General features: G+C 43.1%; 1 protein-coding gene across 2 annotated transcripts in view; it reads left to right on the top strand.

The window, feature by feature from the left end:
* LOC140728518 (activin receptor type-1-like) overlaps positions 1-14,248 on the top strand; it is a 111,551-nt gene that overhangs the window by 33,017 nt on the left and 64,286 nt on the right. For both annotated transcript variants that reach the window (XM_073047356.1, XM_073047355.1), the window contains 2 exons: positions 4,410-4,483; positions 13,653-13,916. In XM_073047356.1, coding sequence (XP_072903457.1) covers positions 4,414-4,483; positions 13,653-13,916 — 334 coding nt within the window. In that variant the 5' untranslated portion in view covers positions 4,410-4,413. The remainder of the gene's footprint in view (positions 1-4,409; positions 4,484-13,652; positions 13,917-14,248) is intronic.

Below are 14,248 nucleotides of genomic sequence, written 5' to 3'. Positions count from 1 at the left end.
TTTTTTCCCTTTCCTAATTAAGCCCTTTGTCCTCCTCTGCTGGTCTCTGAATTTCTCCCAGTCCTCAAGTGTGCCGCTTTTTTTTGGCTAATTTATATGTTTCTTCTTTGAACTTGATACTATCCCTAATTTCCCTTGTCAGCCACGGGTGCACTACCTTCTCTGGTTTATTCTTTTGCCAAACTGGGATAGATAGATAGATAGATAGATACTTTATTCATCCCCATGGGGAAATTCAACATTTTTTCCAATGTCCCATACACTTGTTGTAGCAAAAACTCATTACATACAATACTTAACTCAGTAATAATATGATATGCATCTAAATCACTAACTCAAAAAGCATTAATAATAGCTTTAAAAAAAAAAGTTCTTAAGTCCTGGCAGTTGAATTGTAAAGCCTAATGGCATTGGGGAGTATTGACCTCTTCATCCTGTCTGAGGAGCATTGCATCGACAGTAACCTGTCGCTGAAACTGCTTCTCTGTCTCTGGATGGTGCTATGTAGAGGATGTTCAGGGTTTTCCATAATTGACCGTAGCCTACTCAGCGCCCTTCGCTCAGCTACCGATGTTAAACTCTCCAGTACTTTGCCCACGACAGAGCCCGCCTTCCTTATCAGCTTATTAAGACGTGAGGCGTCCTTCTTCTTAATGCTTCCTCCCCAACACGCCACCACAAAGAAGAGGGCGCTCTCAACAACTGACCTATAGAACATCTTCAGCATCTCACTGCAGACATTGAATGACGCCAACCTTCTAAGGAAGTACAGTCGACTCTGTGCCTTCCTGCACAAGGCATCTGTGTTGGCAGTCCAGTCTAGCTTCTCGTCCAACTGTACTCCCAGATACTTGTAGGTCTTAACCTGCTCCACACATTCTCCATTAATGATCACTGGCTCCATATGAGGCCTAGATCTCCTAAAGTCCACCACCATCTCCTTGGTCTTGGTGACATTGAGACGCAGGTAGTTTGAGTTGCACCATATCACAAAGTCCTGTATCAGTTTCCTATACTCCTCCTCCTGTCCATTCCTGACACACCCCACTATGGCCGTGTCATCAGCGAACTTCTGCACATGGCAGGACTCCGAGTTATATTGGAAGTCAGATGTGTACAGGGTGAACAGGACCGGAGAGAGTACGGTTCCCTGTGGCGCTCCTGTGCTGCTGACCACTGTGTCAGACCTACAGTCTCCCAACCGCACATACTGAGGTCTATCTGTCAAGCAGCTTGCCATTGCATATCCACTGTCAACCCTTTAAGTATCATTTGCCAGTCTATCGTAGGTAATTCATGTCTCATACCTTCAAAGTTACCCTTCTTTAAGTTCAGAACCTTTGTTTCTGAATTAACTATGTCACTCTCCATCTTAATGAAGAATACCACCATATTATGGTCACTCTTACCCAAGGGGCCTCGCATGACAAGATTGCTAACTAACCCTTCCTCATTGCTCAATACCCAATCTAGAATGGCCTATTCTCTAGTTGGTTCCTCGACATGTTGGTTCAGAAAACCATCCCGCATACATTCCAAGAAATCCTCTTCCTCAGCACTCTTGCCAATTTGGTTCACCCAATCTATATGTAGATTGAAGTCACCCATTATAACTACTGTTCCTTTATTGCACGCATTTCTAATTTCCTGTTTACTGCCATCCCCAACCTCACTACTACTGTTAGGTGGCCTGTACACAACTCCCACCAGCGTTTGCTGCCCCTTAGTGTTATGCAGCTCTACCCATATCGATTCCACATCCTCCAGGCTAATGTCCTTCCTTTCTATTGCGTTAATCTCCTCTCTAACTAGCAATGCTACCCCACCTCCTTTTCTTTCCTGTCTATCCCTCCTGAATATTGAATATCCCTGGATGTTGAGCTCCCATCCTTGGTCACACTGGAGCCATGTCTCTGTGATCCCAACTATATCATATTCATTAATAACTATCTGCACATTCAATTCATCCACCCTGTTACGAATGCTCCTCGCATTGACACACAAAGCCTTCAGGCTTGTTTTTACAACACTCTTAGTCCTTATACAATTATGTTGAAAAGTGGCCCTTTTTGCTTTTTGCCCTGGATTTGCCTGCCTGCCACTTTTACTTTTCACCTTACTACTTTTTGCTTCTACCCTCATTTTACACCCCTCTGTCTCTCTGCACTTGTTCTCATCCCCCTGCCACATTAGTTTAAAGCCTCCTGAACAGCAGTAGCAAACGTTCCCCCGAGGACATTGGTTCAGTCCAGCCCAGGTGCAGACCGTCCTGTTTATACCGGTCCCACCTCCCCCAGAACTGGTTCCAATGCCCCAGAAATTTGTATCCCTCCCCCTTGCACCATTTTTCAAGCCACGTATTCATCTGAAATATCCTCCTATTTCTACTCTGACTAGCATGTGGCACTGGTAATAATCCAGAGATTATTACCTTTGTGGTCCTACTTTTTAGTTTATCTCCTAACTCCCTAAATTCACCTTGTAGGACCTCATCCTGTTTTTTTTACCTATATCGTTGGTAGCTATGTGCACCATGACCACTGGCTGTTCACCCTCCCATTCCAGAATGTCCTGCAGCCGCTCAGAGACATCCTTGACCCTTGCACCAGGGAGGCAGCATACCATCCTGGAGTCTCGTTTGTGGCCACAGAAACGCCTATCTATTCCCCTTACAATCGAATCCCCTATCACTATAGCTCTCCCACTCCTTTTCCTTCCCTCCTGTGCCGCAGAGCCACCCATGGTGCAATGAACTCGGCTGCTGCTGCCTTCCCCTGATGAGACATCTCCCCCAACTGTATCCAAAACAGTATATCTGTTTAGGAGGGAGATGACCTCAGGGGACTCCTGCACTACCTGCCTACTGCTACGCTGTCTAGAGGCCATCCCTTCCCTTTCTTCCTGTGTAGCCTTTACCTGCGGTGTGGCCAACTCACTGAACGTGCTATTCACGACTTTCTCAGCATCGCGGATGCTCCAGTATGAATCCAATCGCAGCTCCAGACGCTCAATGCGGTCTGCTAGAAGCTGCAGTTGGACACACTTCCTGCACACATAGTCGTCAGGGACACTGGAAGTATCCCTGATTTCCCACATGCTGCAGGATGAACAAGCCATGGGGCCGATCTCAGCTGCCATGACCCACCCAATACTTACATCAACTTTTGAAACTTTCTCCTTTGAAAGGAACTTACCCGGCCTTACCTCACTTGGAGTGAAGCTCATCCTCAGCCTCTTCTCGTCAAAGCCTCAAATCTCCACTCCTTCACTGGCCCACTCACTCACTGGCTGCTTTCCACAGGCTGCTCCGCTTGAGGTAACCCTCTATTTATTTATTTATTTATTTGAGCTTTTGAAACTGCTTGGTCACCTGACCTCGATTGCCCAATCAGCTGCTTTCTGCTGAGTCTGAGCTATTCAAATCTTGATTGAATATAGATCAGGTACACTTGGATACTATCTCTATTGGCTCATGCATCCCCACATCTGACTACTTTGTTTGGAATATGTACTGACGTAATTAACTAATAATATCTGTGATACAGGTCTGGCCACAGCTTCTTGTGTTTACGTAGTAGGTTGAGTCACACGTCTAGCTCAGGCAGACATGATTACCTTGAATTTTGACATGGAGTTTCATTTGAGCAACTGTATTTCGACATCCTTGTATCTGCAGCAGGAAACAACTTCATTGTCGAGGCTGAAAGTATAGGATTCCCACTGGGTGCCATTGTGTAGAGCTACCAATCTTGCAGGCGATGAAGTTGTCTCTCATATGAGTTAGTGAGCTGTGGCGCTCATCATTGACTCAGTCCCAAGTGACATCCCATTTGAAAAGAATGTGCCTTTGAACTGTATGTCTCCGCTTCCACAGCCCAGCCTTCGAAGCAATGCTATACTCTTATTTTTTAATTGGCAAGCAGAGGGCCATTGTATTTAGCACTGAAACAAAATTTCCTTAATTTTATTTAAGTTCTTCAAAGGGCTTACTTAATAGATCGCAAAATTAAAGACTTTGTGGTATTAACTCTTTTTAAGGCAGTTACTGTAATAATCTGTTTGGTGGCTTTCAGCATACTCACAGTCAAGTGACAACCAGATGAATGCTGACAACTTCTACGCCTTGGTGAACTAAACAGTGGTGGAAAAAGCCAGATTATCTATTTTGAGAAAAATCACAATTGTGAAGCATTTGGTCTTCTTGGTTAACCAGAATTATGGTTTCAAAGATGCCCTAGAGTTAGGAACTGTTTGGACTGCACATGTATGATATTTATGTCTGTATTTGTGGCTTGCAATTATTTCCTATTTCCGTGGTATGTTATCCCCTTTGGTTTAAAAAAAAAATTCACATGTACATAGCTGAGATAACGATCATTTAATTATAACTTTTTTTGTTTTTGTTTTAGTTTTATGATGGCTACCGGTACAATCATTCTTCCGGTATTGATGACATTGGCCTTTCCAAGTGCTTGGTGTAAAGGTAAGTTATTGTAATTGCAATAAATGCCTGAAGCATCTTGAGGTGGCTTACTATGATACTGTTGACAGGCTAAATGCTTTTCCTCCAGTCTAATATATTGCATTCAGTGTTTACAATATTTGGGGATACCAAATATAGACCGGGTGATCACCTTGTTAACACCTGAATTCAGTTCAAAGGAATATCCTGTTGTATGCCACTTTAATTCTCCATTTCCCCTTTTGGTCTCATCTATCCACCTGTGGCATTTATTTGCTGTTCGATAATGCCCAATATGAACTTGAGGAATAGCATCTCACCTTGCTTCTTCCCGCCTTCAAGAATCTATTAAATTCTATAATTTAGAGCAACAGCCTGGTGGGCAAGAATGCTTGCCAGCGGGCAGACTTGGAGGAACACAATTTACTTTGAGGTTTGTAAGGCTGGAGGATCTTTGGATGGGTGTGGGGGAGAGAAAAGGGGAGAGGCAAGGCCATGGCGAATTTTAAAAATGCTTGGCGATTTTTTTTTTGAATCAGAATGTTACTTAATTATAATGACCAGAGTTAGCAAGTTCAGCAACGAAAAGTGAATAGTACTGGGCGTGAATTTTGAAAAGAAACAAATCTTTGACTGAATTTAGAAGGTAGGATATGGCAGTCAGTTAGAACTGTGTCTTGAACACTCATGTCTAAAAAGAAACAAAGGCATGGATATGGGTTTTGACAGTACAAGTGTCAAATCATTTGTGATGAATAAGATGGGGTGTTGTCTGGCTTTCCAACACCTGCAAATGAGTTAAAAAGCAAATGTATCTTCAGTTAAAGGTGCAAGGACTTCATGGGAGTCCCCTGACATCTCCTTTGTACCTACTTCCAAGTACCTTAAAACTGTGCCCTCTGGTGTTAACCATTTCAGTCTTGGGGAAAAAGCCTCTGACTATCAGCATGACCAATGCCTCTCATCATCTTATACACCCCTATCAGGTCACCTCTCATCCTCAGTTGCTCGAAGGAGATAAGGCCAAGTTCACTCAACCTGCTCTCATAAGGCATGTTCCCCAATCCAGGCAATGTCCTTGTAAATCTCCTCTGAACCCTTTCTATAGTTTCCACATCCTTCCTGTCGTGAGATGACTGAGCAAGTGGGGTCTGGCCAGGGCCCTGTATAGCAGTAACATTACCTCTCGGCTCTTGAACTCAATCCCATGGTTGATGAAGGCCAATATACCGTATGCCTTCTTAACCACAGAGTCAACCAGTGCAGAAGCTTTGCGTGTCCTATGGATGGATGGACCAAGGACGTAGGGTAACAGAGGAAATGAAACAGATTGACATTAGGAAGGAAACAGTGATGAGTAGACTGATGGGACTGAAGGCTGACAAATCCCCAGGTCCAGATGGTCTGCATCCTAGGGTACTAAAGGAGGTGGCCCTGGAAATTGCGGATGCATTGGTAATCATTTTCCAATGTAACTTAGATTCAGGATCAGTTCCTGAGGATTGGAGAATGGCTAATGTTATCCCACTTTTTAAGAAAGGAGGGAGGGAGAAAACAGAACTATCGTCCTGTCAGCCTAACATCAGTAGTGGGGAAGATGCTAGAGTCCATTATTAAAGATGAAATAGTGGCATATCTAGATAGCAGTGATAGGATTGGGCCGAGCCAGCATGGATTTACCAAGGGCAAATCATGCTTGACTAATCTATTGGAGTTTTTCGAGGATGTAACCAGGAAGATCCAGTGTAACAAGATCCAGGATGTAACAAGGGAGATCCAGTGGATATAGTGTACCTCAATTTTCAGAAGGCATTTGATAAGGTCCCACATAGGAGATTGGTGGGTAAAATCAGAGCTCATGGCATTGGGGGGAAGATATTGACATGGATAGAAAACTGGTTGGCAGATAGAAAGCAAAGGGTAACGGTGAATGGGTGTTTCTTGGAATGGCAGGTGGTGACTAGTGGGGTGCCACAGGGCTCGGTATTGGGACCACAGCTGTTTACGATTTACATCAACGATTTAGATGAAGGCATTGAAAATTAACCAGCAAATTTGCTGATGATACTAAGCTGGGTGGCAGTGTGACATGTGATGAGGATGTTAGGCGAATTCAGGGTGACTTGGATAGGCTGGGTGAGTGGGCAGATACTTGGCAGATGACGTTTAATGTGAATAAATGTGAGGTTATCCACTTTGGGAGTAAGAACAGGAAGGCAGATTATTATCTGAACGGTGTAAAGTTAGGTAAGGGAGAAATACAAAGAGATCTAGGATTCCTTGTTCATCAGTCACTGAAGGTGAATGAGCAAGTGCAGCAGGCAGTGAAGAAGGCTAATGGAATGTTGGCCTTTATTACAAAGGGAATTGAGTACACGAGCAAGGAAATCCTTTTGCATTTGTACAGGGCCCTGGTGAGACCACACCTGGAGTATTGTGTACAGTTTTGGTCTCCAGGGTTAAGGAAGGATATCCTGGCTGTAGAGGAAGTGCAGCATAGATTCACGTTAATTCCTGGGATGTCCGGACTGTCTTACGCAGAGTGGTTAGAGAGACTGAGCTTGTACACGCTGGAATTAAGGAGATTGAGAGGGGATCTGATTGCAACATATAAGATTATTAAGGGATTGGACAAGATAAGTTAAAGAAGCTATCTCAGAATGACATCTGTCACATATAGGATTTATATGGGAATGAAAACGAGCCAATTTATCCTTGGATATATGAGCCCTGTGCACAACTTTAAACTGTATCAATGAATGTTTAGCACATATAGAGGATATTAACTAATTGAAGAATTTTATCCCAATTGTCAATAGGGATAATAAAGTTAAGTTCTCTTTCTCAATCATTTTTAATCTTATAAAAGGCCTCTGAACGTATTTTCATAATTATATTGTAAACATTTGATATTACACCTTTCTGAAAAGGATTTAGTTCTAACAATTTCTCCAAAATACCCGAAGAATCAAGATTTAGAAAGGTAGGTATTATCAAAAGTACTTCTAGACACTATCTCATAAATACACCTGAACCTTTTCCCCTGGCAGGCATGTACCAAGTTGATTACCAATCACGCAGCACATACTTCCATCAGTGCTAACATATACTGGAGCCAAAAGATCCACACAACAACCATCATTGCACAGCTTCAGTAGAACGAGAGCAAATCATGCTAGCTTGTTCCTTTTCTCATTATATATAGCAGCACTCTTCTGACGTTGGCTGCAGGGTATTCAAATACAAGTCCATAGTATGTGATACAACTATGAGCACTTCTCTCATAATTTAGCTACTGCGATATTCATTCCATGGGTATATCAGTAGTGCCACCACTGGTAGCACTGGTGACTTGGATAGGCTGGGTGAGTGGCAGATGACGTTTAATGTGAATAAGTGTCAGGTTATCCACTTTGGGAGTAAGAACAGGAAGGCAGATTATTATCTGAACAGTGTAAAGTTAGGTAAGGGGGAAATACAAAGAACTAGGAGTCCTTGTTCATCAGTCACTGAAGGTGAATGAGCAAGTGCAGCAGGCAGTGAAGAAGGCTAATGGAATGTTGGCCTTTATTACAAAGGGAATTGAGTACAAGAGCAAGGAAATCCTCTTGCATTTGTCCAGGGCCCTGGTGAGACCACACCTGGAGTATGGTGTACAGTTTTGGTCTCCAGGGTTGAGGAAGGACATCCTGGCTGTAGAGGAAGTGCAGCGTAGATTCACAAGGTTAATTCCTGGGATGTCTGGACTGTCTTACGCAGAGAGGTTAGAGAGACTGGGCTTGTCTGGAATTAAGGAGATTGAGAGGGGATCTGATCTGATTGCAACATATAAGATTATTAAGGGATTGGACAAGATAGAGGCAGGAAATATGTTCCAGATGCTGGGAGAGTCCAGTACCAGAGGGCATGGTTTGAGAATAAGGGGTAGGTCATTTAGGACAGAGTTAAGGAAAAACTTCTTCTCCCAGAGAGTTGTGGGGGTCTGGAATGCACTGCCTCGGAAGGCAGTGGAGGCCAATTCTCTGGATGCTTTCAAGAAGGAGCTAGATAGGTATCTTATGGATAGGGGAATCAAGGGATATGGGGACAAGGCAGGAACCGGGTATTGATAGTAGATGATCAGCCATGATCTCAAAATGGCGGTGCAGGCTCGAAGGGCCAAATGGTCTACTTCTGCACCTATTGTCTATTGACTTGGACCCCAAGATCCCTCTGATCCTCTACACTGCCAAGAGTCTTACCATTAATACTATATTCTGCCATCATATTTGACCTACCAAAATGATCCACTTCACACTTATCTAGGTTGAACTCCATCTGCCACTTTTCAGCCCAGTTTTGTATCCTATCAATGTCCTGCTGTAACCTCTGACAGCCCTCCACACTATCCACAATACCCCCAACCTTTGTGTCATCAGCAAATTTACTAACCAATCCCTTCACTTCCTCATCCAGATCATTTTATAAAAATCACAAAGAGAAGGGGTCCCAAAACAGATCCCAGAGGGACACCACTGGTCACCAACCTCCATGTGGAATATGACCCTTCTGCAACCACTCTTTGCCATTTGTGGGCAAGCCAATTTTGGATCCATAAAGCAATGTCTCCTTGGATCCCATGCTTCCTTAACTTTTCAATAAGCCTTGCATGGGGTACCTTATCAAATGCCTTGCTGAAATCCATATACACTATATCTACTGCTCTACCTTCATCAATGTGTTTAGTCACATCCTCAAAAAATTCAATCAGGCTCGTAAGGCACGACCTACCTTTGACCAAGCCATGTTGACTATACCTAATTATATTATGCCTCTCCAAATGTTCATAAATCCTGCCTGTCAGGATCTTCTCCATCAACTTAGCAACTACTGAATTAAGACTCACTGGTCTATCTCTACTCCCTTTGTTAAATAAGGGAACATCATCTGCAATCCTCCAATCTGCTAGAACTTCTCCTGTCCCCAGTGATGATGCAAAGACCATTGCCAGAGACTCAGCAATCTCCTCCCTCGCCTCCCACAGTAGCCTGGGGTATATTTCGTAATGGTTTGGTGACTTATTCAACTCGATGCTTTCCAAAAGCTCCAGCACATCCTCTTTCTTAATGTCTACATGCTCAACCTTTTCAGTCAGCTGCAAGTCATCCCCACAATTGCCAGGGCCCTTTTTCATGGTGAATATTGAAGCAAAGTATTCATTAAGTACCTCTGGTACTTCCTGTTCCATACACGCTTTTCCACTGTCACACTTGATTGGTCCTATTCTCTCATGTCTTATCCTCTTGCTCTTCATGTACTTGTAGAATGCCTTGGGGGTTTTTGCCAAGGCCTTCTCATGGCCCCTTCTGAGTCACCTAATTTCATTCTTAAGCTCCTTCCTGCCAGCCTTATAATTTTCTAGATCTCTGTCATTACCTAGTTTTTTGAGCCTTTTGTAAGTTTTTCTTCTTGACTAGATCATCACCTGCCTTGGTACACCACGGTTCCTATACCATACCACCCTTTCCCTGTCTCATTGGAACATACCTATGCGGAACGCCATGCAAATATCCCCTGAACATTTGCTACATAGGTTGTACATTTCCCTGAGAACATCTCCCAATTTATGCTTCCAAGTTCCTGCCTGATAGCTTCATATTTCCCCTTACTCCAATTAAATGCTTCCCTAACTTATCTGTTCCTATCCCTCTCCAATGCTATGGTAAAGGAGATAGAATTGTGATCACTATTTCCAAAATGCTTTCCCACTGAGAGACCGGTCAGCTGACCAGGTTCATTTCTCAATACCAGATCAAGTACAACCTTGCATCTTGTAGGCTTTTCAACATATTGTGTGAAGAAACCTTCCTGAACACACCTAACGAATTGCTCTAGGGAGATGCCAATCAATATTGTGGAAATTATAATCTCCCATTACAGCAACCCTGTTATTATTGCACCATTCCAGAGTCTCCCTATCTGCTCCTCGATGTCCCTGTTACTATTGGCTGGTCTCTAAGAAATACCCAGTAGAATTATTGACCCTTTCCTATTTCTAACTTTCACCCACAGAGACTCTGTAGACAATCCCTCCATGACTTCCTCCTTTTCTGCAGCCATGACACTATCTCTGATCCACGATGCCACACCCCCACCTCTTTTGCCTCCCTCTCTGTCCTTTCTGAAACATCTAAAGTCTGGCACTCAAAGTAACCATTCCTGCCCCTGAGCCATCCAAGTCTTTGTAATGACTAGAACATCATAGCTCCAAGTGCTGATCCATGCTCTAAGCTCATCCGCTTTGTTTTGATATTCCTTGCATTAAAATAGACACATCTGAAACCATCAGTCTGAGTGCATCCCTTCTCTATCACCTGCCTATCCTCCCTTTCACACTGACTACAAGCTTCTTCTGTTAGTGAGCCAACCACCCCTTCCTCTGTCTCTTCAGTTCGGTTTCCATCCCCCAGAATTCTAGTTTAAATTCTCCCCAATAGCCTTGGTAAACCTCCCTTCCAGGATATTGGTCCTTCTGTGATTCAAGTGCAACCCATCTTTATTGTACAGGTCAAGCCTACCCCAAAAGTGGTCCCAATGATCCAGGCATCTGATTCCCTGTCGTTGCTCCAATCCCTCAACCACGTGTTTATCCTCCACCTTACTCTGTTTCTATACCCACTGTTGTGTTGCACAGGCAGTAATCCTGAGATTACTATTCTTATGGTCCTGCTTCTCAGCTTCTTTCCTAACTCCCTGTGGTCTGTTTTCAGGACCTGCTCTCTTTTCCTACCTATGTCGTTGGTACCAATATGTACCACAACCTCTGGCTGTTCACCTTCCCACTTCAGGATATTGTGGACACAATCAGAAATATCCTGGACCATGGCACCTGGGAGGCAAACTACCATCTGTGTTTCCTGTGTCCACAGAATCGCTTGTCTGACCCCCTATCTATAGAGTCCCTTATCACTGCTGCCATCCTCTTCCTTTCCCTACCCTTCTGAGCCTGAGGGCCAGACTCTGTGCCAGAGGCACTACCACTGTTGCTTCCCCCAGGTAGGTCCCCCCAACAGTACTGAAACAAGAGTATTTATTGTTATGGGGGACAGCCACAGTGGTACTCTCTAGTATCTGACTCTTGCAATTCCCTCTCCTGACTGTTAGCCACTTAACTGTCTCCTTAGGCCCTGGTGTGACTACCTTCCTATAACTTCTCTCTATCACCTCCTCACTTTCCCTGACCGTATGAAGGTCATCGGGCCGCATCTCCAGTTCCCTAACGCAGTCCCTAAGGAGCTGCAGCTCGACACACCTGGCACAGATGTGGCCGTCCGGGAGGCTGGGAGTCTCCCAGACATCCCAGATCCGACTCGCAGTACAGAACACCGGCCTCACAGACATACTTCCTGTTCCTATTCTTCACAAATAACTTGCCTTGCCTCGGCTCATTATCACCAAAGCCCTCCTACTCTAACTTCCTCTCCTCTGGTGCCCGGTCTATAATTCTGTCTTCTTTTAAATTCTTCCCGCCAGTCTAACTCGCTGGCATCCACGTGCCTCCACTGTCATACCTTGATCGAACCGCTGAAGAAAAAATGTTAATCCATAGTTTTTTTTTAAGAATATAGCTTGGTTACTTTTTAAGTTTTTTCCACTGTTGTAGACAATTGAAAATCTTTGTTTGCTGCTGCTTCATAGAACTCAGTCTCAAGGCCATTATTCAGAAGGGTGAACAATATAAAATTTAGAAGAGGAAGTCTTGAATTTGTATTGATCTAGTGTGTTAATTCTGAGCATTCTAACACAGGTTATACCTAATGAATTTTTTTTAAAGTGTTGCTAGTACATTAATTTTACTACCCTGAACCTAATGACCAAATAACTTGTTTCTGTAACACAGCAAATCTCTGATAATGTGGCATGCATGGGACTTTGGTACACTGATAGATTTTCTAAATTATTGGATTAAAATAAAAATGTTATTTCAATCTTTTAATTTACTTATCTTGTAGATCAGGTGAGGGGAAAGGAATGGGGGCCCATTGAGTGTGAAAGGAATGTGGGAACAGGGTTCCTCTCAGTGGAAATGAATTTTGCAAGCCCTTCGTGGTGAGCTCAATGCTAGAGAGGACTTTTGAGTGGTTGGATGATGATGATCAGTTTTCCATTATTTATTTGAGGGATACATTTTGGCTGAGGATAACTCTCCTGTCCTTCAAATTACCACACCGGTATCTTTCAAGCACCTGAGAGGAAGCAGGTGCTAATTTAAATATTTCTTTCCCTAATGCCACCCTGCAGAACCTGCCAAGATTTTTGTGTTCAAATCTCTGGATGTGCAGCTTGAATAAATAACTATCAGCTTGTAGGTAATGTGTCTGTTGCTAACAGCATTCCCAGATAAATGGAATTGTACAAATCCAATGGGATGGGTATTGAGATTGGGGCAAAGGCAGTGTATCGAACAGACTGAAGAAAGCTTTATTCCAGCTACAATATACCTGACCTCTGGGTGTTAAACACTGAAACTAGTCAGCTGAGCTTCTGTTTCATTCTTAAACAAAATTGCAGCATGAAAACTTGGTCAAAAGCATGGTATGGTACTGTAGTGGTTAGCTCAATGCTTTACAGTATAGGCATCCAAGGTTCAATTTCTGCCGATGCCTGTGAGGAGTTTGTACCTTCTCCCCATGACCATATGGGTTTCCTCCTTGTGCTCTGGTTTCCTCCCACAGGCTAAAGACCTACCAGTTGGTAGGTTAATTGGTCATTGTAAATTGTCCCATGGTTAGGATAGGGTTAAATCGGGGGATTGCTGGGTGGCCCGGCTCAAAGGGCCAGAAAGGCCTTTTCCAAGCTGTATCTCAATAAATAAAATTAAAGTCCATTAAGAATGAGTTATTTTTTTGAATTCATTTAAAGGTGTTAAAACATACCTTGATAGATAGTTAAAGATATCTAGAAGTGGGTTAATGTGCTAATTCTATATTATTTTCATCCAGAAGGTAAAGCCTACTAGTATTTAAATTTTTATAATGTGGTTCTTTGGCATTCTGGTGAAGCAAGCAAACACCAAATGGAGAAGATTTACTTTCCATAAATCTTGTATTTATATTCTTGGATTACAGTAACTGTAAATCCTGCTGCGGTCTTACTTGACCACCCGTTTGAAATCTGCTGGTAGCTCAACTTGTCGACTTTTGCTTTGTAGATAAGAAATCGAAGCTGAAGACCAGTCACTATAAATGTGTGTGTGAAGGGATGTCCTGTGGAGGAGAAGACCAGTGCGTTGGACAGCAGTGCTTTGCTTCACTGAGCATAAATGATGGGTACCCTGTTTATCAAAAAGGTTGCTTCGAAGTCTATGAGCAGAGTAAGCTGACATGCAAAACTCCACCATCAGCAGATCAAACAGTTGTGTGTTGCCAGGGCTATTTGTGTAATATGAACATTACAGCTCAACTGCCGTCAAAAGGTAAAACATTTTATGGAATCTTGCTGCATATTCAAAAAACTGAGTTCCTACTTGTTGTTCCAATGCGCCAATTCCTAATCTGCAGTCTGCTGTGCCAGGGATGTTTATCTGCAAGGTATCGGTTGCAGCTCAAGCGCATTGTCTTAAATTAACTGGCCTTAAAAGATGTATTCCTGTGCTATTTGCAAACTACGCCAAGTTAACATGATTTATTATTTCTCCAAGTTTCAACAGCTTACATTAGCAAAACGTGGAATGCCGTTTTTTTTTAGATTGCATACTATGTTCATATATATCCATGTTTGTTATCCTTTGGACTAATGTTCAATTCA

Source organism: Hemitrygon akajei, chromosome 5, assembly GCF_048418815.1.
Source record: "Hemitrygon akajei chromosome 5, sHemAka1.3, whole genome shotgun sequence".
NCBI lineage: Eukaryota > Metazoa > Chordata > Chondrichthyes > Myliobatiformes > Dasyatidae > Hemitrygon > Hemitrygon akajei.
The sequence above is the reverse complement of the archived record's forward strand: the minus strand, read 5'-3'. Positions and strand labels throughout refer to the sequence as shown.